The sequence below is a fragment of the Pristis pectinata genome, chromosome 7 (assembly GCF_009764475.1).
Source record: "Pristis pectinata isolate sPriPec2 chromosome 7, sPriPec2.1.pri, whole genome shotgun sequence".
In the NCBI taxonomy this organism is placed as follows: domain Eukaryota; kingdom Metazoa; phylum Chordata; class Chondrichthyes; order Rhinopristiformes; family Pristidae; genus Pristis; species Pristis pectinata.
The window spans coordinates 80206040-80233274 of NC_067411.1; the positions used below are offsets into that span (position 1 = coordinate 80206040).

Genomic DNA, 27235 nt, shown 5'->3' on the forward strand with positions numbered 1-27235 from the left:
TTTAAAAATCTAAAAGTGATTCCATGTGACCTTTCTGTGCTCTGTCTTTGCATTATCCCTGAGATTTGACCTTTGGCCAATAGCATGAAAGGCAGTTTTGAAAATCTGCCACATCTGTTTGTATGATTGAACATTTGAGAATGCAAGTGATTTTTGGATTAGTGAGAGGATAGACAGTACAATGGTCTCATGTCCATATTTTGAGTTAGTCCTGCTGGGACTGATGTTCAAAGTAGTTTGATGTGTACTGTGTCTTTCGTCTTCTGATTTTCTGCTTGACAAAACTGTATTAGGAAGGATTTTCATTCTGTATCTTCTCAATCCTTTCCTCACCATTTCCTAACTTTTGGTTTCAAAAACTTTTACAAAAATCTGACCAAACTAGTCTGTAGATCACTACAGTTTTATTTTCAATTAGAATGCCAATGCTTAAAGGTTAGAAAAAAACTGCATTCAACTGTGCTACTGGATTTTGCCACCATATTCCAATGGACATATTCCATCAATATTTTGGTGAAGTCTTTGTCACTCTGCCTCTTGTTAATTACATTTGAGTTTTCAAATATGTGCAGTTCTAATCTTTGAATAATTTAATTTTGCTGAAGGTATTTCAAATCTGAAAATTACACAATTCCACTTCATAACATTTTTACAGTTGGTTCCCCTTACTGCAGTTAAAACTTAAGTGGCATTTTTAGATGGTCAAATTTAATGTCTGTGTGAGCATGTTGGTTCCATTCTTGTCATCAGTTATTTCAGATCTCAAACTTCTCCAATAAAGTAACAAGTCCATCTACATTACATGTTTCATAATTTAAGGATACCCAACATATGCTATAGCCAAATAAATTACACTTCACGTTATTGTAATGTTGAGAGAGTGGCAGCAGCCAAATTAAAACAAGGTAGCACAATTAGCAATGAGATTATTTTTATAGATTTTGGTTGAGGGACTTAAATTAGCCAGGACATCGATAAAACTTCTCTTCTTTCCACCAAATAGTGTCAAGTGATCTTTATGATAGCTGAAGAAAGTGATGGGCTTCAGTTTTACATTTTTTTAACGTCAGATAGTGCAATGTAATGCAGTACCCTTTCATAATTGCTTATGTGATTGTGCACTCTAGTCACTGTAATGAGGTTTGTACCCACAAGGTTTTTGACTTCAAGAATATCCCCTCTATAATGAACAAAATGTTTAAATGCTCCTTAAATATGATGCCTAGAAAAGGGCACAATATTTCAACTAGGGAAAACCAGTGTTAAAAATTTAGTATGGCCTTTCAATAGGCTTTTCAACTTGCCCTTACTCCCTCAAAGGTATGTGTAAACATCTCTATTCATATAACCCTTTATTAGTTTACATTGCTTCTCTTCATTCTTCCTGCCAAGAATTGAACAAACTTCCAACTATAATAGCTGTGTTTCAAGTATTTAAAACCAAACTTTCTTTTCCATTTTTCCTTCAAGTCATAGCAAGGATTTCAGAGACCTAAAGCATTAGGTGTGAGTTGTGTCTTGATTATTGTGATCGCCTATGAATATCTAAGTTTTACACTCTCAGGGAAACAACAAAGCTTGAGCATTTTTTTTAAATCACCTATGATCATTCTGATGAAAGGCCATTGACCTGAAACATTAGCTGTTTTACATCTTCATAAGTGCTGCCCGACTCCATATTTCCAGAAGTTTGTTTCATTATTCAGCACCTCCAAGAAAGGGGGAAAAAAATCAACCTAAAATGAACAGAGAATTGTTTACTTAATGCACAATATTCTTACGTCAAAAATACGAACAGAAAATGCTGGAAACACTCAGCAGATCAGGCAGCATATGTGCAAAGAGAAACAAGAGTTGAAGTTTCGGGTCAAAAGCCACCCATCAAAACTGACCTGCTGCATTTATATCAGATTACCCGCATCTGTGGTATTTTCAGTTTCTGAATGGAAAAGTGTTTTTTTACTTGCAAGGATTAAAGACAGGTTGATACAAATTTAGGAATGAGATTACAAAAACAGTTGACACCAAGCAAGTTTGTCCATTTTTTTCTTAATTGCATTAATGCTCATATAATTTAGGATTAAGGATTAAATGTGAATCTTAGTCCCACCCTTGCAAAATGTATTAAAATACATAAAGTCTGTACATGAGATTACTTGACCAGTAACTGATCGGCTTGATAAATGTTGTAATTAGAATCTGAAACAAAGTAAATCTCATTCCATACACAAGATGAACCAGCACACAATTAGGATTGTCACTCAGTACTATCAAAATCAGAAAACAATTAGGAAGTTTACTTAGAATAAATATAAGGATTTTAAAAACAACTTTTAAGAAGGTAGAAAATAAAGCAACAGTGTTGCCCTTTTAGAAGTAGATTTGGATTTCAGTTTATGGTTATGAATTGAAATTGATTTTTCTATCCAAGATTTAATTTTTAAAAGAAGGCTGTTGTTTATTTGATGCTTAATCCATGGTCACAGCTGAATCTCCAATTCAGGAATCAACTAAGATCACACCTCCATTTCCCACCAAAGGTAGGAAGGCAGAAAGGGAGGATGGGACAGAGGAGGAATCCCTTTACTATATATTTAATTGGATGTATTTTGACAAGTATTCAATAACCACATACTATACCACTGACATCACCATTGGGAGCTGTGGCATCGCAAGGTAGACTTGCGTTATATAGCTGACACTAATGTACTCTGTGGCCAAGCAATATTTAACATTGAGCAGGAGAAACAACCATTTTTCCTTAACATTATTAATGTTTATTCATTGTCATTGGGTGAAGAATCTAACAGGTAAATTATAAAGCATATTTTAAGTAAGGTTCTGGACATATAAAACCAGCTTGACTTACACCATACCATGACTAAAATCAAGATCTCCAGAATACAGTGAATCTCTCCCCATTCCCTGAAGTAGGATAGGATCCTCTTGTCCTCACTTTTCCCCCCTACATTCAGTACTCCAAATACCCTTTCCACAAGGCAGTAACTTGGCCTTTCATCTTAGTATACTGCGCTCACTGCTCACAATGTGGCTTCCCTTATTTCAAAAAGAACAATTGCAAACAGGATGACCATATTATGGAAAACATCTATTCAGTCTGAAAACATGACCACGAATTTGTAGTTACCTGTCATTTTAGTTTGCCATCTCACTCACACTCTGATCTCTGTTCTCAACTTCGATATTGTTCTAATGAAGATAAAGCTTGAGGAACAGAACCTCGTCTTCTGATGAGGACACCTTCTGTCCTCTGAATTTAACAATTTTTTTAAAAAAGTTATTCTGTATTTACACCCTCTCCAGACTACCTTTTGTTCATTAAACCACCTTCCTTCATGGTTGCACTATCACCCAGTAATTCAATCTTTCCTATCATTCAATCTTTCCTGTCTTCACAGACCTTCCCTTTTGTTCTCACCTCTCCCCATCCATTCTCTTGCATCTTGAAACTTGCTTTTTCTGATGCTTTCGGTTTTGAAAGATTATCAACCTGAAATATTAACTATTTCTGCTGCACAGATACAGCCTGACCTGGTGACTATTTCCAGCAGTTTGTGCTTTATCTTCCAATGTCCAAGAATACATGGTGCAGCAGGGAGGGCTGATGCCGCAGAGTCTCGGGTTTGCTCCTAACCTCGGATGCTGTCTGTGAGGAGTTTGCAAGTTCTCCCCATGACTGCACAGCTTTTTCCTGGGTGCTCTAGTTTCCTCCCACATCACAAAGTTGTGCTGATAGATAAATTGGCCACCGTAAATTGCCCTTCATTTAGATGGGTGGTAGGAGGATCAGAGGAATTGATATGCAGGTGACAGAGAATAAATTGCGGGAAGTTGGGGAATGGGACTGGTATGCTCTGGGCAGACTCTATGGGATAATTGACCTCCTAAAATGGGAGAAATACAAAAAATTACTTGCAAGCCTCAATCTTTAGAGCTCTAAATAGCTAAAAAAAACTCCTCAATTATTACTGTTACTTTAGTGTTAATACACACTCAAAAGCACTTTACGTTGAGAACAGTACAATTTCATTCAATCTGCAGAACAGTGTGAAAAAAGATACATTTTCAGAACTAGACTGTGTACATTTTTCACTGAAAACATTGAAAAGGAAAATTCTTATTTAGCCCCTACCTCACCTCTTAAACTTCAGAGGGAAGAGGAATTGTTTTACATTGCTGACTTCTTGATCAGATTCTCAACAAGCTCAACCAACCTGAAGATTTCAGGCAAGATAAAAAAAACGCAGAGTAAACTTATTTAAAGAAAAAATGAAAGATTTTTTTCTTTCTAGACAACATAGTACAGGCAGTATTTAGGTGTTAGTTTTGTACTTTATTTCTTCAGAATAATATTCTTTGCAAACAAACCCAGAGACAATTTATATTGCATTTTATTACAATTTAGATTTAGATTTCTTTTTCCTGTTGGATTGGGGCGGAGGGGAGAAGTGGCAAGTGAGGTGGAATATAAACAAGCAAATTCAGTTCAAAGTATAAAAATTAACAGTAACACAAGAAATTTATACTGAAATCAGTATCAATGGTACTTACTTTTATAGATATATGTAAAAAGTACTATTAATTACATTTCCTAATATCTAACAAAATAAGGTACTGAATAGACTATTCTCTTCCATTTTATACTGTCTACATAAATAGAATTTTTATATTACAATTTACCTCTCCATATAAATATTATACAAATTCAATGTCTAACCACAAAAGACAAGATAATTACATCCTAATATTTATGACTGCCTTGAAGGCTATTTTAAGTAAAACAAAATCTTGTATTTTCTACAACATACAAGGGTGGATGGTGAACGTCAAAAATGGATAGAACACTGAAGATCATTTGAAAAAAAAGTTAATTCAAAAAGCAATCTACTCTGAACTGCTTTGGATGCAAAAGCAAATATCAGTAACTGTTGTGAAATTAAATCTCTTCAAGCTGTCGTCGCACTTTTTGTTCTGCACGTCTGTCTAAGGTCCTTTGTCGGAAAGTAACAATGATGGCAAAGGTTACACCCACCAAAACAACAATTCCTTCAAACTTCCAGAATTTCAGTTCCTCCAATTCATCTGAACGACAGCTGGGGGTCAAAGTGAAAACAGCCTTCAGCAAAAATGAAAGTTTTTTTTAAATAAATACCCTGTATCCAACATTAAAGAGAGTTGTTAGATTAATGACACATGTAATGGTGGGTTTTATACAGAAATCAAATAGTAGCTTTACAGGATATATGACAGGCTAAAATGTAGCACATTTTTCTACTTTCATCATAGGTGGAACAATCAGATTAGCAGAGGCCACGCATTAGTGGGAGTATTGGTAAACATTGAATATTCCTCTAAGGCCCTCTCCTGTGGTATCCAGTGAATCCTGTATACCATGCATTAGATGTCTTGTAATGGCAAGAAGTGAAATATCAATAGTTGGTGTGCGAGTGGGGTGAGGAACCTGGGATAATTTTTTTTTGTTAATGTCTGTTCTTCACAAATGTGTAAAATTACATCCACTTTGCATGTTATTTCTATATATGTGACTTTCCACAAGTAATGTGGCCAAAGCCAAGGTCTGAAGTGTAGATTGAGTGCGCAGTTGAAGCCAGGACCTGCCGTGTGAACTGTGTGTGTGCTGGGTGTCTGAATTGGGAACACCAGGGGTTAGGATTGTGCTCGGTTTACAGCTGGTGCAAGAGTCCATGTGTAGTTGTCTTGAAAACTTTGTGTTTTTAAGGGATAGTGAAAGAAGTGCAAAGCTAGTCAATTTCTTCTCTGTAAGACTGCAGTCGACCAAAAGCAAACCAAAACTGTTTTGATGAGCTGAAATGTAGAAGGTGAAACAAACATTGAAATTGTTATATCCATGGAGGGTTTGATCACTGTAGTTCACTGCAGCCTTGGTGTCATTCCCAGTGTCCTTAGAGGTATCTGCATTTTTTGTTAACCATGGTAAGTCTTTGTGATCTTATACCTCCTGGATAATAATGACTTATTGTAATACAATTTTAACATCTGTTTAGTTTTATATTCTAGTTATCAAACAGCAATATGTAAAATCAAAAGTTACCAATGACTATTATTAAGAACATGCTATAACTTCCCCCTGCTATTTTATTTATGTCTCTTTTTCATAACCAGGTATCTACATTTAAGACACTAATACAGACAGATAGCAAAAAATGTTGTTTCGCATTAGTGAAGCAAAAGATTAAAATCCTTTTTAAAAATCTTCAGGCTCATTTAAATAACAAAGTGTTTGAAGAAACACTTGTATTTGTATTTGAACAGTGTTTTTCACAGCCTTGGGAAACCCCAAAGTTAATGCGTAATTTTTTTATATCCAGGAAATGTGGCAACTAATTTGTATATAGCAGGATCCCACCAACTGCCACATGATAAGAACTGGATTTTCTGTTTCAGTGATGTTGATTCAGGCCAAGAATCAGAAATACCAAATAAATAAACCATCTTGAAAATTATGGAGGGTTTCAGTAGGGTAGATATTTCCAACTGAGAACAAATCCAAAAGTTGACACCATAAAGATAGTCACTAATAAATCCAATATGCTACCACAAGTGATATAGATGCATTTGAAAGAAAAACACAAGGAATAGAAATGGATAGGTAGTGATTCATAAAAACTGATCTATTTTGTGTTGCATATTCTATAGGTATAAAAGTTACATAAAATGGTTCCAGATAGACATGAGTTTGGAGAGTGAGAAAGAGAGGGGAAGGGACATCAAAGGACAATTAGGTATTCTTTTATGTGTCTTTTGAAACTATGAAATTTAACAAAGGCCAGGATTATTGAAATTATATGAAAGACATAATAGTAATTATTGGTCTATTCACAATCTCAGTGTCCCATTCAAAGTCAGCTTTCAATCCCAAATCACCTCCATTATAAGTGCCCATTTGTCTCTATGTCAATACACCTCTGAACCAAGGTTCTCTCTCTTTTAATGGCTTCAAATCCATTATTATGCCTCTGGAGCACCAAGTATTTACATCAGTTTGCATTTGGCTTTTTATAAAAAATAATTCTTCGTATATTTTTTCTTAGTCAATAGTATCAAATAGAAAACCAGATCAGAACATCACAACTCAAGCAAATTAGGGGTTCCCATCCTGCTGCATTTGCATTTGTGGTTCATTATGAAGTGGTAGATGAAATACTGTTACAATAAATGCATGCAAATGACACCCATCCAAGGAAGAGGAGTTGTAGCAACTGGCAAGTGGATAACCTTATTCTCCACCACTACATGATGGATACCAAGGATGACAACTGTGTGGTTGCAATTTGAATATCGTAATCTCTGCTGAAACATCAAATGTGACAATAAGCAATAAAGAAATTGGAGCTTGGCATCAAATCAGAAATGAAAATAGCACATATGGCATCACTTGTGAATTTAAGCAACAGGGTAAACATGGTTAACTGTTTTCATTATGTTTATGCAAGTGGCAAAAGAAACGAAGCCCAACTGAATAATAGCAGGAGCCCATGTGGTTCTCAAAGAAAATAACCTGCCTAATGAGGAAGTGAAGTCTGGAAGTACACAGATATTTGTTTCTGAACTAACTTAAATTAGAATCCAATGAGAATGAAATGAAATTTACTGATTAAGTTGGCTTTCAAACAGGATTCCTTACTTAAAGGATACAGACTAGACTGAAATTCCAGGTTGCCTTACCTTCTATACCTCTGGTCTTGTGTACACTTTACATCTTCAATAAAACCAGTAAATGTACATTCAGTATGCACAGTCTGCAGAAAGTTAGATAATTGGTTATGGAAATAATAGCAATGAGCTTTTACAAACAAAATACATGACATAGATAAGATCAACAATCCTAGGCAAAGAGTTGGATTCCTTATTACTTAGAATTTGGTTTCTGGAACGGATCACTGGTTTGTTACACATCTGTAAATTGTGTGTTTACTCAATGAACATATTAGAATTTATATTTAAAACTGTTTCTAATTTCATTATTATTTTCACCAGCATTCATCAAGATGGATCATAAGCTTTTCCACATGCAATTAGTAACAAGAAATGTGGGTATTTTGTCTAACATAACATTTTTATCTGTTATTCTTACATTTTCTTTGCATAACCAGTAATAGCAGTAGGGCAGAAAACAAATAAAACTGTAGATGCTGGAATTTGAAACAAAAACAGAAAAGCTGGAAGAATCAGCCAGTCAAGCAGCATCTGTGGAAAGAGAAAAGTTAAATGTTTTGGAACAGGGATCCTTCCTCAGAGCTCAGAACTGAGCAATGGAGCAGTACATGACAGGATCTAGTCCAGAAAAGCACTAAAATTTTAAATAGGTAGACAATGCTGCGGTTCAAAATCCTGACCTTCTGACTGGGATTAGATTGTTTAAGTGTTGCATGCATAATGCTACAATTCTGTATTATTTCATGATGCTACAATTAGTGTTGCTACTTTCAAGAAATACAAATCTTTGTGTACAATCTTATTAGCTGTAAGGGTAAACATTTAAGGTGTATGTGTAATCTTTCTCCATGTTCATCTTTGTTCAATTATTTTCATTCACCTTTCATTTTTCAGCTGGCTGATACCTGCAGATCTTATTCCAAAGTCTTCTAGATATTGAAGAGACAATGAAAATAAATTTTTATTCTACTGTTGTGAAAAGACAGAACAAGTAGTGCCTTTCATGAGCTCTGCATGCCAAAAAACACTACAGCGAATTAAGTAATTTTTAAAGTTCATTTCTTTTCCCCCGTAGACAACATGGCAAACAATTGATGCACAACATGATCCCACAAACAGTTAATTTTTGGTATCTTTTTTAGGTGATGTTGAATGAGAGGTAAATAAGAACCAAGAAGAAAATGTAAAATAGAATGTTAAGTTAATGCCAAATTAAGTGAAGAAAAACAAAAAGGAAAGAAAGCAACCATGCCAGTCAATGTAGCTAAATGATGAGCCAAACAATTAGATAAAAATTTCAGGAAGCTAACAGCAGAATGACAGATACATGAGACTGCAGATGCTGGAATCTGGAGCAAGAAACAATCTGCCGGAGGAACTCAGCAAGTCATGCAGCATCTGTGGGAGAAAAGGAATTGTCGACTTTTGGGTCGAAATCCTGTATCAGGACCCATGGGATAACATATTTAACCAAGCATTTTTGATCCTCGCATCAAGTTTATGATGCATTTGAGCATTAAGTAAAAGCAGGAGCTGTTAGCTTCACCATTATTTCAGCAGCCAATAATGATTTGGGAAACTGTTGTCTTGCACAATGTTCCAAAGAATATTAAGTGCCATTGGTAACAATTTGGTTAATTAAAGCTTTATGCCATGACGATACAATACCTCTATTTTTTAAGATGTCAATTTAGAATGTCCTCTCACAGAAAATTTATAATTGCACTAGTTAAAAAACAAAAATATTTGAATCGTTCACACACGTACACACACAAAATACCTTTTCGTAATCAGTGCAAGGTCTACATTCTCTTACAATGCTGTATTCTTCATTTTCCCAGCAAGGTCTTGATTGCAAAATATTTGCTGTTTAATTCATAAATAAAATATGTTTACAATATTACTTTGCAAAAAAACTTAACATATTTTAAAATAAATTACCCAATCAATTTCTGCCCATGGAATGATACAATACAGCTCAAGAATCAACAGCTAGCTTTTAAAGAAAATTATTTCAACAATTACCAATACATGACAGGTACTAAATCTACGAAGATGGGGGCTAAAAGAATAGCAGGGAAACAGATGATAGGAGGAGGAGGAGAAAGAAATTGAATTCCACTAAAACTAGAAATTGGCTCCAGGGAACAATAGAAAGAAAAAATCAGATGGGATTCTACCTTGAGGCGCTCAATTAGGTTAAATTTAAGAGGTTTTTTTTGTGCTACATAATTTTTAAGAGAAAATGATGTTTAAGCTTAATGGGAGGTAACAAACTTAGACTGCAGTAAGCAACTTACATAGTGCAAGATCAAAACAGTAAATTAATTCATAAAATTCCTATTCCTGCCCTGTTACCCTATCAAATAAATTGCTTTGGTCTTGATTATGCTGCCTCCTCCTTTCACATTGTTTCTTACTCTTGTGCTAATCTTTTTTTGGTCAATAAGGTCATATATTCTTCCAATTGGAAAATTGAAACAACTCTCTAAAGAGAGTTAAAGTAATCCAACTTTGTCTTTCTAGTTTATTCATTCACAGGATATGTAGATGATGCAGCCAACGCCAGCATTTATTGCCCAACCACAACTGCCTCTGAATGGAGGATGCAGTTAAAGCTCAACTTCATTTGTGAGGCTAGAGTCACGTACGGGCCAGATGATGTAAGGATGGCAGATTTTCTTCCCTACAGAATATTAATGAACCAGGTGCATTTTTCTTTACGATAATTAGCTATTTTGGAGACTAGCTTATTTTAATTTCAGGTTAATTTAATTTCTTGGATTTAAATTTCCCAGCTGGTATGGTGGGATTCAAACTCATGTCTCTGGATCAATGATCTAGAACTCTGATTACAAGTCCAGTGACATAACCACTACATTCTACTATACTCATGACCGTTTTCTTATGAGTATGACCGGATGCTGAGTGGAATAGCTACAGATCCTGAAATACTCAAAATGAAGGTAGACTACAAGCTTCCAATGAGATCTAGGATCCATCCTCCACCACACCCCTGTATCATATGAACTGCGAGATATTGCAAAAAGTAGAATCTGATTGTCTCTCCATTGAGTGAAAAGGCTATTCCAAGATCCTTGTGAAAATTATCAGTTGTTATAGTACTACATTTGTAGCGGCTGCTACTGCGATGCGAAAGTAAGACACTAGTCGATGAGTTGCAGAACAAAACTGATTTATTTTCCCACCTTGCATGGGCTTTTTAAGAGGAACAGTTCCCGCCCACCAAAAACAGAAATGACATATGCGCTACTCATCAAATTTTTCCCAGGTACGGGTTCTCCCCGTTGCTCGGGAAGACAAAGGCTCAGCGCCATCTTGGGCCTCGCCACTCCGACGACGCACGACCCGACCGCCGAGCTGGTTCGCTTGCTCGGACGGTGAGTCGCAACACATTAATATTTTTTACTATGCTGTAGTTTGGCAGAGAATGGTTTACTCATCCATTTAGTTCTATTAAGAATCATTGTATTCAAATGTTGCTCACAATCTAAAATAAATTCTATATTATTGCATTGCATTTTTGTCAACAAGGTTAGACCATGATTTTACATAAAAACAGTAACAATTCTCTCATATGTTTACAATTTAAAATACCAAATTTACATCATAGCTAAGGTTCAGTTTTAAGAGGGTGGAACTTTTGCTATGTTTTCACATATAAAAAGCATAATAAATTATCTAGAATTAATTTACCAGGTACAACTTAATCACAGAAAACAATGCATTCTAGAATGTATCTTAAAATTTTCAAAAATGCAGATGCAGAAAAATGAAAAAAAAACAGGCAAAAATAGAAGCGGGAAATATGTGAAAATGGAGAACACTTCCACAAGCAACTGACTGCAGATAATGTTGGCAAAGTTTTGATGAATGTTCATCAACCTGAAATGTGGACTTGATTTCTCTCTCCACAGATGCTGTCAGACCTGCTAACTATTCCTAGAATTTTCTGTTTTTAAATATCTTAAATTTTTAAGCCGATGTTTGGGATGAAGGCACTGCAGGCAAGGCCAGCATCTACTGCACATCCCTAGTTGCTGAGTTGGTGATTTGGAGCCTTTGCTGGTCTCTGTATCGCACCTGATTCCACAAGTGGAATTCAATTTTTTTTTAAATTAATTTGAAGATGTGATAAGATCACTGGCAATGGTAGCATTTATTGTCCATCTCTAACTGCCCTTGAGAAAATAGTGGTAAGTTGCCTTCTAGAACCACTGTAATCCTTCTGAAGGTACTCCTATTATGTTATTGAATAGGGAGTTCCAAGAGTTACAACTAGTGATGAAGGAATGAGTGATATACTTCCATGTCATAATGGTGTATGTAAATGGTGGGGATGAACCCCACTATTTGCACAGTTCATTCTGACTTTGTCTTTCTTGCTGATATGTATGGAAGATACTGTTGAAGCAGCTTCATTGAGCTTCTACATGGTATTTTGTAGATGGTACATGTGGTAACTATGGGGTGTCCTTGGTTAAAGGGGTAAATGCTCAGGTGATGAATGGGGTGCCATTCAAGTTGCTTGCTTTGTTGCTGTTGAACTTTCTGCACTGCTCCTGGCAAATATAGACCTGTGCCTTATGTTAGATAGTTTGTGAGGTGATCCACACCTTCTGCTGGTTAAACATGGCCTCTGTGTGCTCCTGATCCTTTGCCTCTATGTTCTCAAACCATCCTAAATACTGCTTCTCTGCTTTGAGCAGTCAAGGTCCAGAAATTCCCAGGAGTCAGTGGGCAGGTTGCATTTCTTTGAGAATAAACTTGCACCTTTTCCTCAGTCCATCTGGTAATCTCTTCCTTTGACAGAGCTCCAAATAGAATGCCAATTTCAAGAGTCCAGTGATGGGTAACATAGCTAACTGAGTGTAACTAAGAGCTCGATACTGGTGATATTGGCCTAGAAGAGGGCACTAATTTGGTTTGCTTGTCCTTCCAATGAACTTGGAAGATTTTGTTGGGGCAGTATTGGTGGTATTTTTTCCCCAATGCCTTCCTGTAGTTAGTCCAGTTTTAAGAAGCATCTCAGAGTCATGGATGTTTGCAACTGCAACAAGTAAATGAATTGAGACAAGGTCATGTAGGTTTATTTCTAACGTCAGTTCACTCATTACCTACTGGAGACTCCATCTGGCAGGGCCAGCTCAGACAATGGTGGTGCTACTAAGCCATTCTTAGTGATGGGCATCAAAGTCCCCAAATCCAAGAGCCATTTCCACTACCTCTAGTAAGTTAACCCAGCCAGAGGTTGTAATGGAGTAGGAGACATTGGCTGCAAGGCACAATACAGTGAACATAATTACAGCAGTAGTTGCTCTCCCAGTTTAGACAAATTCCAAATCACAGGGAACAAAAAGTTTGAATCAGCAGCCTCAACCAGTCATAGATGATCCATACAGCTTTATTCTCACTGTTTCAACATAGCAACTAAATACAAAAGACTGGCTTGCTTACCATTTTTGAGAGCAGTTAAGGCTACACAGAGGTAAGGATAGGGGTAAAAGACAAGCAAACTAGATTTTTTTTTAATTACACCAGAGATGAGATTTCCTTTTTAAATTCCATATTACTTAGTTAACAAGTTAAATTTTCCAGTTCCAGTAGTAGGATTTGAACATGGCTCTGGATTGTTACTCCAGGCATCTGGCAATTTAACCACATTGTTTCTCTCAACATCTTTATTCTTGCAGCTTTTATCAGAATGATAGACATTTTGTCTAAAATCATAGAATCACTGCAACAAAGGAATTGGACATTCAGCCTATCAAGTCTGTGCCAGCTCCTAATATAGCAAGTGTATTTCCCTTTAACCGTGAAGATTATTCTCTCTCAGGTAGATATCCAATTCCCTTTAAATGCCACAGATTGGTTGTGTTTCTACCACCTTTGAAGGCAGTGCATTTCAACTCCTCTTGGTAAACAAAAATCCCTTATACTCACCCTTGTAGCTGTTGCCCAAAATTTTAAATGTGCCCTCTGGTCCTTGAACCATGTGCTATTGTGAACTTCCCTCTATCTACTCTATTTAAACCACCCATGATCTTGCACAACTCTATCAATTCCTCTCAATTTTTTTTACTCCATGGAGAACAAACTTACCTCCTCCATTCTAACTCAAATTACTCGTCCTTGGAACCATTCAAACAAAACTTTTCAGCAACCTCTCAAGGACCTGCACATCTTTCAAATGTGGTGGTCAGAATTAGGCACGATACTACTGTTGTGGCCTAATCAATATTTTGCACAAGTTCAACAGGACTTTCCTGCTTTTGTATTCTGTGCCTTCTAGAATCCCATATGGCTATGGTAAGTTAAATTCTATTAATCCAGATTTGTTTTCAATACCTTGTTATACTTTTATTCATATTTCAAAAAATGTAAAGTTTTGAACAACTTGTCACTTGACTATTACTTCTATTCTTTTGTGGGCTTTCAACATTAAACCTCTGTAGTCCACATCTTGTAAGCTGAATTCTATTAATCCAAATTTGTTTTCAATGGTACCCATGTTTCTATATTTTAAATTATATTTTTACTTATATTTCAAAAAAATGTAAAGTTTTGATACAACTTGTCACTTTACTATTACTTACTTGTATTCTTTTGTGACTGCAATGGCATGGCTTCGCATATCCTGAAAGAATCCAGATAGTAAATAGAACAAAATTTAACTATCACTTATGAGCACACTGCTATGTTACACATTTAACTTTTAAAATTCATTAGAAATCAAAAGTCATCAAAACTAGCTCCTTTTTGAATTGAATGAACAAAGCTGGAAACGCTGCAGGCATTTTTAAACTAAATTGCACTTTCTTCCACCACACTGGATTACGTACAGTAGAAGAATTTTGGTAAACAGCATGATAACTAATTACAAAACTCTGAAACATTAACTCTGTTCCTCTTTCCACAGATTTTTCTTGACCTGATGATTATTTCCAGCACATCGTTCTTATTTCAGATTTCCAGCATCTGACATCTTTTAAATTGTTTTCACACTTCTATATTAGTCACCCATATTAGTTATAGCTTTAAAATCTTCCCTCAATATCTTACCACAAGATATTTATTGGACTACATTCCATAAATGGGGAACAATGTTGGTGAACTGTATCTGAATGTACTATTCCCCTTTTTTATTTGGTGATGTAATCTTTCTTGAAAGCAAATATTGAGGCCTTTTATAGCACTTTAACCTTGAAGAAGGTTCTAAGACACAAACTAATCTATGTGTTTACAGTCCCTTTGGGGTTAGACTGTCCACCATATCAATAATTATAAGCACCACTATTAAATTAATGCTTCCTCTCATAATGGACAGCAAGAACAATGAAACATACAAAGAGAAAATCAAAAAAACTGTAGATACTGGAAATCAGAAATAAAAACAGACAATACTCGATAAACTGGGCAGGTCAGACAGTATCTGTCGAAAGAGAAATAGAGTTGACACTGCAGGTTGAAGAACCTTTATCAGAACTGGGAAAGAAAGAAAACAAGTTAGTTTTAAGTTGCAGAGAGTCTGAGGAAGGGACAGGAAGGACAAAGGCAATAGCTCTGATAGGGTGAGGCCAAGATTGCCATGGGCATAAGGTGTAGATGAAGTCATCCAGTTAAAAGGGTTACTGAGGACAGTCAGATAGAGAGAACATGAACGAAGGGAAAGATATGAAATGATGGCAGTTAGAGAGGAAGAACACAAACAAAATACATAATAATGTGCTTTCTCTACTTGCATCAGACTGGTCAGTTCTGCTGTAGGTCTGATGGTACAGTCACTGAGTACATTCAAGTTATTATAGGAATGTGGCATCAGCCATGATCTTATCAAATGGTGGAGCAGGCTTGAGGAGCCAAATGGCCCACTCTACTTCTATCTCTTAGATCTTTAATTTGGGTACTGGAGTCAAGAAGCAATTAGCTGGTACAATAGGAAGAATCAAATATTTCCAGGAAACAATGACTAATCAGGACAAATACCTTCTCTCATTCCTATCAATTCTGCTAATCATACAAGAACAAAGAATAGTAGGAAGAGTTTGACATACTGTGCCTGGAGCCTTGTCCACCATTCAACAGCAGCATGGCAGATCCCTTACTCATAATCTACTTTTCTGCCCAAATTGTACAGGTCTTGTTTCCTTAAGAATCCAAAATTCTGTCCATGTCAAATTTCAATAAAAAGCATCCACAGTCCTTGGGCAAAAAAATGACCTAATACATTCTCCTTAGGATCCTATACATTACAAAGGCCTCTCTCATTCTTTTTGCATTCTTTCCAGCAGAGGTCAAATTTTTTAAGCACTAGAAGCTCTACTACTTTTCTCCCTTTCTAAACCAAAAGGCAGAGATCGGCCCAATTGCTGCGATCAATTATGTTATTAAAGAGCAGGAAAAGATACTGGGCTGCTCTGGTCTATTGAGATTAGAACTCATAGATTTATTTTGTGGTGATACCTTTACTCAATAAACTATTAGATTAGCAATTTGTAGAATCAAACTTCCACAAAAGCAAGAGGTTTACAATCACATGTTTTCCTGAACATGCACAGAAGTCACTGAGCTAGCCCAGCACTTTTAAATAAAATGTAAAACATCAAACAAAGCAACAATAGACTTTCTAAAGTCCACTTGGGCCAAATTGCACACTCCAAAAGCTTTAAATATTTTTTTAATGTGCTTCTAAGTTTATACTTTCAACAGCAGAAATTTGGTGACAAGGCTGATCAAGTACAACACTCATCTTTGCATAGAAACTTTTTTTTACCTGAAAGAAGTGAACATACTCCATATTGTACACAGATAAACCAGAAGGTACACCATCTCTACCAACTGCAACATTTTCTTATTTTTCCCTCTGCTCCGGGCACTGTCAAGGATTTGCTGTAATAAAATAGAGTTAGAAATTGAATTTACCCATTTAGAAAAAGACATCTTATCACTGACCTAATTATCTAAAGATCAGATGAAAAGATTCCATTGATTATGACAGAGAGAATCTACATTGCTATATATTGTTAAAACACTGTAACCTAAAATGCTCAAATGTTGAATGTGAGAACATTCAGATGGTCATCAAAATCATGAAGTTAGTCTCATCATCAGTTTATGTAGACATACAGCTTGTACACAGGCCCTTCAGCCCACCAAGATGAGACTAACCGTCAACCACCCATTTGCACTAATCCTACATAAATCTCCTTTTTTATTCTCCTCACATTGTCGTCAACTTTCCCCAGATCTACCACTCACCGAAACATGAGGGGCAATTTACAGTGGCCAACTAACCTACCAATCTGCACATCTTTGTAACGTGTGAGGAAACCCGAGCACTCATAGGAAATCTATATCCATAGGAATTAGAAATATATACAACTACTGTCCTACTATCAAGCCTGACCTTGTCATTTCCCCTAACAATACAAAACATTAATAGTTCTGTACTCCCTACAGTGCAGGGAAGGGCCAACCCATTTCTGTCTTGTAATATTAATATTAATTTCAGAATTTCTGAAAGGTTCCATTATGATGCCTAATGATACTTCCAACCAGTCAATGATATATGAATGTAAGAAACAGCTTTCTTCTGTTAAGCATCCACAGGAACCAACTATGCAATTCCAGGTAAAGAAACTCCTATGTGAGAGATGGTACTGATTGGGCAAAATAACAACAAAAGACAAGTTGTAACAAAGATATTGGCACGGCTGATAACATAATGGACAAAATGGAAAACTGAAAAAAATTGCTGAGGATCTTAACCCACAAAATTTGTAGTTACAAGTGTATTCATTTTAAATAGCATGACATGTTCAAATGTGTTTGTGTTGAGGGAGGAGGAAAAAAAAGGCATCCCAAGTTTCTTCTCATGCAAGGCAGCTAATATTCTTTACTGCTACCAAACACGAAAGATTTTATTTCTCAAATCGATTGTTCAAAGTTAATTCTACAGTCGGCAAGAATAGCAATCGAGTAGGCCACAACATATTCACTCCTGAGTCTGCAACATATGTTTTCATATACAACTGCTTCACGTGTAGGAGGAGAATCCCCACTCACTCACTTTATTTAATTTGTTTTAAAATTACTATTTTGAAAATGGCAAGTGTATACTGGCAATCTGAATGAGCACTTAGGTTCATGCTAATTATCACTGCTTAGTCCAATCATTTGTTACAGGTGTAAACACCTGTAGTGGTATGTTTAGGTGGCCTGTTCCTCACTCATGTCTCCTTTCAAGACTTAAGTAGATTGAGAAGTTATTACTGCTCTCTTCATGACGCAGGGAGTCTCGGCTGTTGTCCTGGGAAGTTGGCAGATGGTGGCGAATTTCTTTGCTTTGGCACTCAGGGTCAAGTTGGCACAGTGCCAGATGGATATGATGTCTTGTGCAATGGCACTCCTTGAGACAAAACTGGTTTACCACATTCCTTCTTTTCTAAGTATTTCTGATCCAAATCAATTGGTTCACCTTTGGAAGAGAGACCCGTTCCTGTTGGTATCGAAGATGAAGAGGCTAAGATGGGTTCAGATGCTGGAAAAATGTGTAGTTGTCTACTTTGGTTGGAAAAAACAGAAATAGAAATGATGGGTATTTTTTTAAGTTGGGAGATGTTGATAGTCGCAGGAAAATATGAGTGACCTTGTATGCAAATGATTGAAAACTGAAGTGCACGTACAGCAGGCAATAAGGAATGCAGATGGTATGTTGTCCTTTTGTTTTGCAAGAAGTTTTGGGCAATAAGGATTTCTACAATTACATGCTTTAGTAAAACCACTGCATATGGCAGTATTGGGGATGGTTTTGGTGATTTAAAAATAGATGCACTTATGATGAAATGAGTGGTTGAAAGTTAACCAGGCAGGTTCATGAGACGTCTGGTCTAATATGCAAGGAGACATTAAGCAGGCTAGACTTCTATTCTCTAGAATTTCAGAAGAATGAGTACATCAGTACATGCAAATTTTAAAAGTGCTTGAAAGGAGGGAGTACATCTCCCCTGGCCAAGGTGTCTGAAACTAGGAGTCACATTCTCAAAAAAAAAGTACACCATTTGGGACTGAAATAAGAAGTTTCTTCATGCAAATTTTTGGAATTCTCTAATAAAGAGAGCTGTGAGGCTCAGTCATTCATTAGATTCAAAACAGAGATTGAATTCTGGATAAAATACTAAATGTATTATGCAATCACAGCAGGAAAAGGGTGCTGACGTAGAGAATTTGCTGTGTTCTTGTTGAATGGTGGAGCAAGGGTTTAAATTGGCCTGCTCTTGCTCCTGTTTCTTATGTTCTTATCTTACACTGGTAGGCCTTTGTTCAACATCGTCAGAAAGACAACACTCCTAATAATGCAGCAGTTTATCATTGATACAATGAGTTTTTGGCTCAATAACACCCAAAACCTTACTTGTGTGAATAATTCAAATAAGCTGTCGTCAACAGCTTTTCATTTCAATCGGTCAATGAATTTAATAGAACATAACACTCACTCACAGCAGAAAAAAATGTTTCTAACAAATGGAAACTTTCTCACAATACACCTAGGTAATTGCATCAGCCAACATTGCCACTGACAAAAATGATTTTTAAAATAGAGCAACCCCGAATAATAACTCATCACAAGATCACGTTCCATGAAACTGAATCCTCTGCTGCTCTGCACGTACAGATAGGACGGTAGAAATACATGTTGCATTTACAGACACAGGCAAGGATTTCGAACTCCAGCCCAGGGAAACCTCCTGCAAACACCAACACTCCTAAAATGACCAATATATTTTCTGAAGCAACTGCACTAGTTAGCAAAACATACTGCAGCCCTGGAGAGGAATTCAATTAGCATCTACTAATAGAAATAACTTGCCAGTTGATCAACACAGATGCTGGCAGATTACTCGCAGACTCCTGATATGGGAGAGGATTCATTTCATGACAGCAATCAGTTTGCTACACCCCTTCCTGGTGATTTTATCACCGACGTCCCACCCAAACAGCCTTACTTCATGCCCCAACGTGTTTAGGAGTCGGTGACGTTTCTGCAGGAGTGCCAGGGATCATCGACCGATGGCTCCAGGAAGGGCCGAGGGCAGCAGCTCCAAACCCCCGGCTGGGTCAGGCTGCTGAGAGAATCCCCACTAGTAAGCGGGCAAGTCTGTCTCGCCCACCCGACAGACAATATAGGTCGGCCAAGGGCTACTGGTATCCTCAAATCAATGGCCCAAAGCCACCACTCACCAGCCCTCGCCAGCAACCGGCCGCCGCGCAACGCAGCCAAGCGAAGCAGAAAGCCACCAATCAGCGAGGGGCGCTCGGCACCGGGACGGGCGAAGGGGGCGGGACTTGCGGATGATTTACATCACACTTGACCAAACATCTTCCAGAACGCCCCTTCCTTCGACTCGTCGGCGTCAATCGTAAAGTGGTTGCTAAGCAGCTTGCCTTGTGATGGACTTTGTCCCGCCTCCTCCCGCGGGAGGAGCTCCGCCCCCTGCCTGTTGACGTTGGACCTGCTGACTGTTCGCTTTCGCCTCCGCCGTGAAACTCCGCGCAAACCTGAGCTTCCGCGCTATTGTTCGCCGCCCTGGTTCCGTCGATAAGGGGCTGTGCCTCGGAGGGTCCCACTCTGTGGCAGACTATCCAAATCATTAGCTGGACTCCAAGGTGAATGAGACCCTTGCAGTATGGTAACTTTGACTAGAACAGAGCAACACAGGAACAGGCCCTTCGGCCTACCGTGTCTGTGCTCACCATGATGCAAATCTAACTAATCCCTTCTGCCTGCACATGGTCTGCATTCTTCTGTTACCTGCCTGTTCATGTGTTTGTCTATTGATTAAAAAAAAATTCATAAAACGTTACTACAATCTCCCTAATGTTTTTAAATAAATTACTTTGGGGACATCCCAGCAATAGCAGTAATGACAGAGTGAAATGGCTGCTATGTGCCAGGTTTTGTTACATGTGTAGCGGTTGCTACCGCGGAATAAAACAAGACTCTACTCGGAGGATTGCCAAACAGAACTGGTTTATTGTCCCGCCTTGTGCGGGCCCTTTAAGGGAGAAAAACTCCCGCCCAAAAAAAAACCGGCAATGACGTAAGTCCTACGTCATCAGGACTTTCCCGCGCGCGGGTTCTCCCCGTCGCTCGGAAAGACGAGGCCCGCCGCCATCTTGGGCCTCGTCGCTCCGACGCCGCGCGACCCGACTGCCGAGCCGGTTCGCCCGACTAGACGGTGAGTCGCCACACAACCCCCCCCAGAACCGGCGAGACAGTCCCCAAGGTCCGTGGGCTGTGCCAGCTGCCGCTTAGGGGGGCGGCCTCTGCGTCGTGGCGTGGCAACCTCGACAGGCTGTTGCAGATCCAAATGGGCCGGTTTGAGGCGGTCCGCCGTGAAAACCTGTTCCCTGCCTCCAATGTCCAAAATAAAAGCGGATCCGTTATTCCGTATGACTCGGAACGGTCCCTCATATGGTCGTTGCAATGGCGCCCGAGGTGTGCCCCTGCGAACGAAAACAAACTTACAGTCCCGTAGTTCCTTGGGCTGGCAGGATGGGGCTTGACCGTGCCATGAGGTGGGAATCGGGGCCAAGGCGCCGAGCTTCTCGCGCAGTCTTTGTAGAACTGCTGGGGGTTGTTCCCCTTGGTCCTGAAGGGCAGGTATGAAATCCCCGGGGACAACTAGTGGCGCCCCGTGTAAGTTCGCTGCGAAGTCCTGGATGTGAGGGATGGGATAGCGGTCCGGGGTGGTGGCGTCATTCAGCCTGCGGTAGTCGCCGCAGGGCCTCCACCCTCCGGTGGCTTTGGGGACCATGTGCAGGGGGGAGGCCCAGGGGCTGTCTGACCTGCGAACAATCCCCAGCTCCTCCATGTGATGGAACTCTTCCTTTGCCAGGCGGAGCTTGTCTGGAGGTAATCGTCGTGCTCGGGCATGAAGGGATGGCCCTGTGGTAATGATGTGGTGTCGTACCCCATGTGTGGGCCGAGAATTTGTAAACGAAGGTGCCAAAATCGATGGGAATTCGGCTAGGAGCTTGGCGAAATCGTCGCCAGAAAGGGTAATGGAGTCCAGGCGCGGGGCTGGTGGGCTGATTTCTCCCAGGGGATAGGTCCGGAGAGTGCTAGAGTGGACTAACCGCTTCCTTCGCAGGTCGACTAACAGGTTGTGGGCCCGAAGGAAATCGGCGCCTAGGAGTGGTCGGGCGACGGTGGCAAGGGTAAAGGTCCAGGTAAAACGGCTGCCGCCAAAGTGTAATTGAAGCATACGGGTGCCGAAAGACCGTATCGTTGTACCGTTGGCGGCATTGAGTAGAGGACCTGGTGGCCTGTCACGAGTGTCGCGGCCTGTCGGGGGCAAAATACTGACCTCCGCTCCAGTATCAACGAGGAAATGCCGTCCAGATTTCTTGTCCTGAACGAAGAGGAGGCTCTGTCGGCGGCCAGCCGCCGTAGCCATCAGCGGCGGCTGGCCCTGGCGTTTCCCTGAAACTTGCAGGGTGGGCGGCATCGACGGGCCTCCGCACCCCACCTCTGATGGTAGAAGCACAGCTGGTCACCCGTGTCGTCGTCTGCGTTCCTGGGGCGTGGCTGCTCGGTTGCTGGGGCCGGGCGAGGCAGGCGTTGGGCTCGCGGCCTGGTGATTTGACTGACGGACGAACCGCTCTCGCGCTTGGCCCTCCACAGGACATCTGCCCGGGCGGCCACCTCACGGGGGTTGCTGAAGTCGGCATCAGCTAACAACAAGTGGATGTCATCGGGGAGCTGTTCGAGGAAGGCCTGTTCGAACATCAGGCATGGCTTGTGTCCCTCGGCCAATGCCAGCATCTCATTCATTAGGGCGGATGGGGATCTGTCCCCCAGGCCATCCAGATGAAGCAGGCGGGCGGCGCGCTCACGACGGGAGAGGCCGAAGGTCCGGATCAAAAGATCTTTGAAAGCCGGGTACTTATCTTCCTCCGGAGGCGACTGGATGAAGTCTCCAACCTGGGCGGCTGTCTCCATTTCGCAGGTCCAAAAGCCGTTTGGACCGTCGGGGTCACCAATGTAGCGGTTGCTACCGCGGAATAAAACAAGACTCTACTCGGAGGATTGCCAAACAGAACTGGTTTATTGTCCCGCCTTGTGCGGGCCCTTTAAGGGAGAAAAACTCCCGCCCAAAAAAAACAGGCAATGACGTAAGTCCTACGTCATCAGGACTTTCCCGCGCGCGGGTTCTCCCCGTCGCTCGGAAAGACGAGGCCCGCCGCCATCTTGGGCCTCGTCGCTCCGACGCCGCGCGACCCGACTGCCGAGCCGGTTCGCCCGACTAGACGGTGAGTCGCCACACATGGTTCTTTTAAAAAAACAGTATAATATTAACTGTATAATATTGAAGCATGCAAAATTCTCTCCCAACTCATATATAGCTCAGGAAGTACCACAGTAAATAGTGGATAAATACTTCAGGCAATGTTAGGTTCATTTGTCCAGTATTGGGCAGGCATCTTTCAGAATCCCTGGCACAAATACTTTTCCACCAATCTCCCTTTCTTCCCTGAGGATTTCAATAAATAAAATGATGTGTTGGTAAACTATTCGACCTTGAGACATAATCACTGAAGTCAGTCCGCTTATAAAAAATTTGGCAATCGTACATAAGAGACATGTAGGTACCACACCACAAAAATAAATATGCTATATACATGTTTAATAACAAAGTGTATAGTGATGAAAACTTGCATTCTTTTTATCGTACATTCACTGCTAATTGGCTTGCCCTTGCCAGGAAGGACTAGGTCTTAACCCAACAGATGACATTTGTAAGGAAATTTGCCAGATTTACCATGTTATCTCAGCAATAAAAATTACAAGTAACTTTGATCAAAATAGGTATAGTTAGTCATGGCATGTTATAAACATTAGTTTTTACAATGCAGCATACTCTATTTAAATAAAAAGAAAATGCTTGAAATGTAGTTTAGGTAGTTGGGAGGCAGTGTAGTGGTTAGCATAACGCTATTACAGCACCAGCGACCCGGGTTCAATTCTGGCCACTGTCTGTATGGAGTTTGTATGTTCTTCCTGTGACTGTGTGGGTTTCCTCTGGGTGATCCGGTTTCCTCCCACATTCCAAAGACGTACCGAAGTTGTGGGCATACTATGTTGGTGCCGGAAGCATGGTGACACTTGCGGGTTGCCCCCAGAACACTCTATGCAAAAGATGCATTTCACTGTGTGTTTCGTTGTACATGTGGCTAATAAAGATATCTACAGAGAGAGAAATAGAACTAAATCTTCCCATCTGTGGTTGGCACAAGCCAATCTCACTGAACTAAGTCCAGGAATTATTGAATGGTGTGATGCCACGTGTAATAGCTGTTGAGGCCTTCTTAGGCCTTCCAGATTTGGAGATCCATCAAGATTACATCAACACATTCATTGCAGTTAAGGGTGAATGTGGGTGGTGATGCATTCCAAGACTACTTCCTCCTATTTCTTCTCTCCCAGCTCCCATTCCCACCAATGTTTCAACATGGTAGCGTAGCGGTTAGCGTGACACTGTTACAGCGCCAGCGATTGGGGTTCGATTCCCGTCGCTGTCTCTAAGGAGTTTGTACGTTCTCCCGTGTCTGCGTGGGTTACCTCCGGGTGCTCCGGTTTCCTCCCACATTGCAAAGACGTACGGGTAGGTTAATTGGGTTTAAGATGGGCGGCGCGGACTCATTGGGCTGGAAGGGCCTGTTACCACGCTGTAAGTAAAATTTTTTAAAAATGGTGACCCTTTACCATATAGGGTATTCTACTACTTTTTGTACTTTCTTCACATCCCTCAGAGCTTCTAATCGTTTTCTGCTCTCACATTTATTTTTGATTTTAAACAAATAAAGTAGCTAAAGTACATTTCAATTTTTAGTTGTTTAAGCGTTCTGTATTGTTATTTTCTTTGGAAATTGTTTTTGCAATCTCATTTTCATGGATGTCTTTCTGAAGTGAGCTTGCTAACTTGACAGTTGTGAATTCTTTTCACAATTATGTGGCTGTTAGACTGTTTAATCATATTTTTATATGTCTTGGGGCAATGATAGAAGAAGGCATTGAAGGAGAAAGAAAAGTTTTTTACAAGTACAATGCAAAGCATGAATGGAGTCTGTGTCCTATTGGTTAGATGGAGGGATGAGTGAGAGTCAGGCATCCTTGAAGAAAGATGTGACAAAGAATTGATTATCCACCTCAGAGGGTTAACAGGCAGTGGCTCCCCTACAAAAATGATTTCAGAGGAGCTTTGTGTGAGAAGACTTTGTTTCAGAAAGGAAACAATTGGTTGACTCATTGATATATCAAAAGGATAACCTTCAACCTTGCTCCGTGACACACACTGCATTGACAGCAGCCATGAAAGTAACCAGAGCACTCAACTTCTATGCCTCTGGATCATTTCTGACTGGGAATGGTGACACATGCATCATCGCCCAGAGTACGTTGAGGGCCTATACTCCTAGACAATATTCCGCAGGACATCAGACTTCATACACCCCGAAATGATCACACTGTCAAATTGAGAGGTCCACAGCATTCCATCGGATGACTGGCTTTCATAGAGTAACTGGGGCTGTGGATGGACTCCATGTTGCACTGATGCCACTAGATAGTGAATATGTTACATTCATTCATTGCAAGAGATACCACTCATTGAATGTGATGATTCTTTCTGATCCCATCCACAGATCCCATTATGTCAATGCAGAGCGCCTCGAAAGTACATATGATGTGTTCAGCCTCTTACAGTCAGAGATATATAATGCCCTAGAGATCATTGGATTAAGGTGAGAGGGTGAAAGTTTAAAGGAGATTTGTGAGGCAAGTTTTTGATTATAGAGTTGTGCATGCCTAGAATCCATTGCCAGGGGAGGTGGTGGAAGTAGGTATGCTAGCAAAATTTAAGAGGCATTTAGACAGGCAGATGAAAAGGCAGGGAATAGAGGGATATGGACCACATGCTGGCAGATGGGATTGGTTTAAATTGCTCAGCACAAACATCATGAGCCAATGGGCCTGTTCCTATAAGGCACATGGAAACACCACCACCTGTATTATCTCCTCCAAGCTGCACACAATCCTGACTTGAAAATACTTCTATTCCTTTATCACTGGGCCTAAACCCTGGAACTCCTTCCCTAACACAGAGGTAACCTTCACCAGAAGGACTGCAGTGATTTAAGAATGTGGCTCACCCCTTATTTCACAAGGGCAATCATGGAAGGGCTCAAAAGGCTGGCCCAGATCCTAAAATAATAATGTATATATTTTTTAAAATCATTCTGCTGAGATCCATAAAATTGTAACAAATGGACTTAACCTTGGGTGTGAATGATAATGAAAAATGAAGCCAGAAGACACATTGTAAAGTGACAAAAGTATTGGAGAAACAATATTTTGTGGTATTGATGAATCGTATGGCCACAGCTCATCAAGAGTGTGAAACCTGCTCTAATATACAGTTATCTAAATGTTGGTCCCTTTCACTCATTTTTTGATCTCAGCCATAAAATCCTGGCCCAGCATTAGCCTGGGATTCTGTCTTTCTTCAACTTGAAGAACTCCAGTTTGCACAAGATGTTTCCACTACTGGTATCTGAGGGAATGAAAGTATCTTATAGCATGTGCTGGAGAAGCCAAGTCCCAATGAGAAAAAGGCACAGACCAAGAGTTCAGCAGCAGAGAAGTAGAGGCCTACAGCTTCCTGCAAAGGAAAGCTAAGTGGAATATTAAATAAATATTTAAAACATGTTTTTTTAAACTTTATGTTAAAGATGTGAAAGTTAGTTTCTTTCATGTTAAATCCAGTTAATTGCAGGATGTGTTAGGTTTGAATAGTGTGATGGTGGTTGTATAGTGTTTACAAACAGCCCCAACATTACAACTAGCCTCAGAATTAGAATTAATTCATTTATAAATTATTACTTCTATAAAGTATGAAACTGGACATCGATATCTTGCTGTAACAACCGTAATTTGTGAAATCAGCAAAGAACCTGTTAAAATACAATAAAAGAGTTTGCCTAATGGCAGATTGTGTTATGTTCTTTTGAAAAAATATCAGCTTATGTCAACATTTGAGTTACAAGCAACTTGATATCATCAGATCCAGTAACACCCCAGGTAGTTAATGTTAATGAAATGTTAACTTGGATTCCTGCTGCCGCCAAAAGTTAACATAATAAAGTTGAAAATAGTTTGTTATGATTGTGGTTACACATAATTGAATGGGAGCTGAAATTCTGATATGCCACTCTACTGCTGATAGTGCAGTGGTTTGGGCATGGGTACCAAATGCCTGTGAGAGGTTTCAATGGTATTTCTCCCAATCTATTGTTGTAAAATTAAACAATCTGTAGTCACTACTGCTGTGAGCTTTGGGACAAAAAGAAAAAAAATACATACGTCTTCATTTCTGACAAAAACCATTCTGCTTCCAGTCAAAAGATAATTGATACTCTCTGATTTTGGAAATGA

At 39.6% G+C, this 27235-nt stretch overlaps 1 protein-coding gene and 1 long non-coding RNA gene across 3 annotated transcripts in view; one reads left to right on the plus strand and one right to left on the minus strand.

Annotated features, from left to right (window-relative positions):
- Positions 1-4341: 4341 nt before the first annotated feature.
- On the minus strand, positions 4342-20143 carry LOC127572803 (protein JTB-like). 2 transcript variants are annotated; one of them, XM_052020435.1, is made up of 6 exons: positions 19981-20143; positions 16514-16629; positions 14337-14377; positions 9500-9585; positions 7729-7802; positions 4342-5114 (listed from the first exon to the last, which is right to left on the minus strand). In XM_052020435.1, exons 2-6 carry the CDS (start codon positions 16585-16587, stop codon positions 4958-4960), a joined length of 432 nt encoding a protein of 143 aa, XP_051876395.1. In that variant the 5' UTR covers positions 16588-16629; positions 19981-20143; the 3' UTR covers positions 4342-4957. The 2 variants fall into 2 exon arrangements, with proteins under 2 accessions (XP_051876395.1, XP_051876396.1); XM_052020436.1 differs by having other exon boundaries at positions 19746-20116.
- The window catches only part of LOC127572804 (uncharacterized), a 37101-nt gene continuing 23703 nt past the window's right edge, over positions 13838-27235 (plus strand). The window contains exon 1 of the long non-coding RNA XR_007956694.1: positions 13838-14049. This is a non-coding gene — a long non-coding RNA (uncharacterized LOC127572804). The remainder of the gene's footprint in view (positions 14050-27235) is intronic.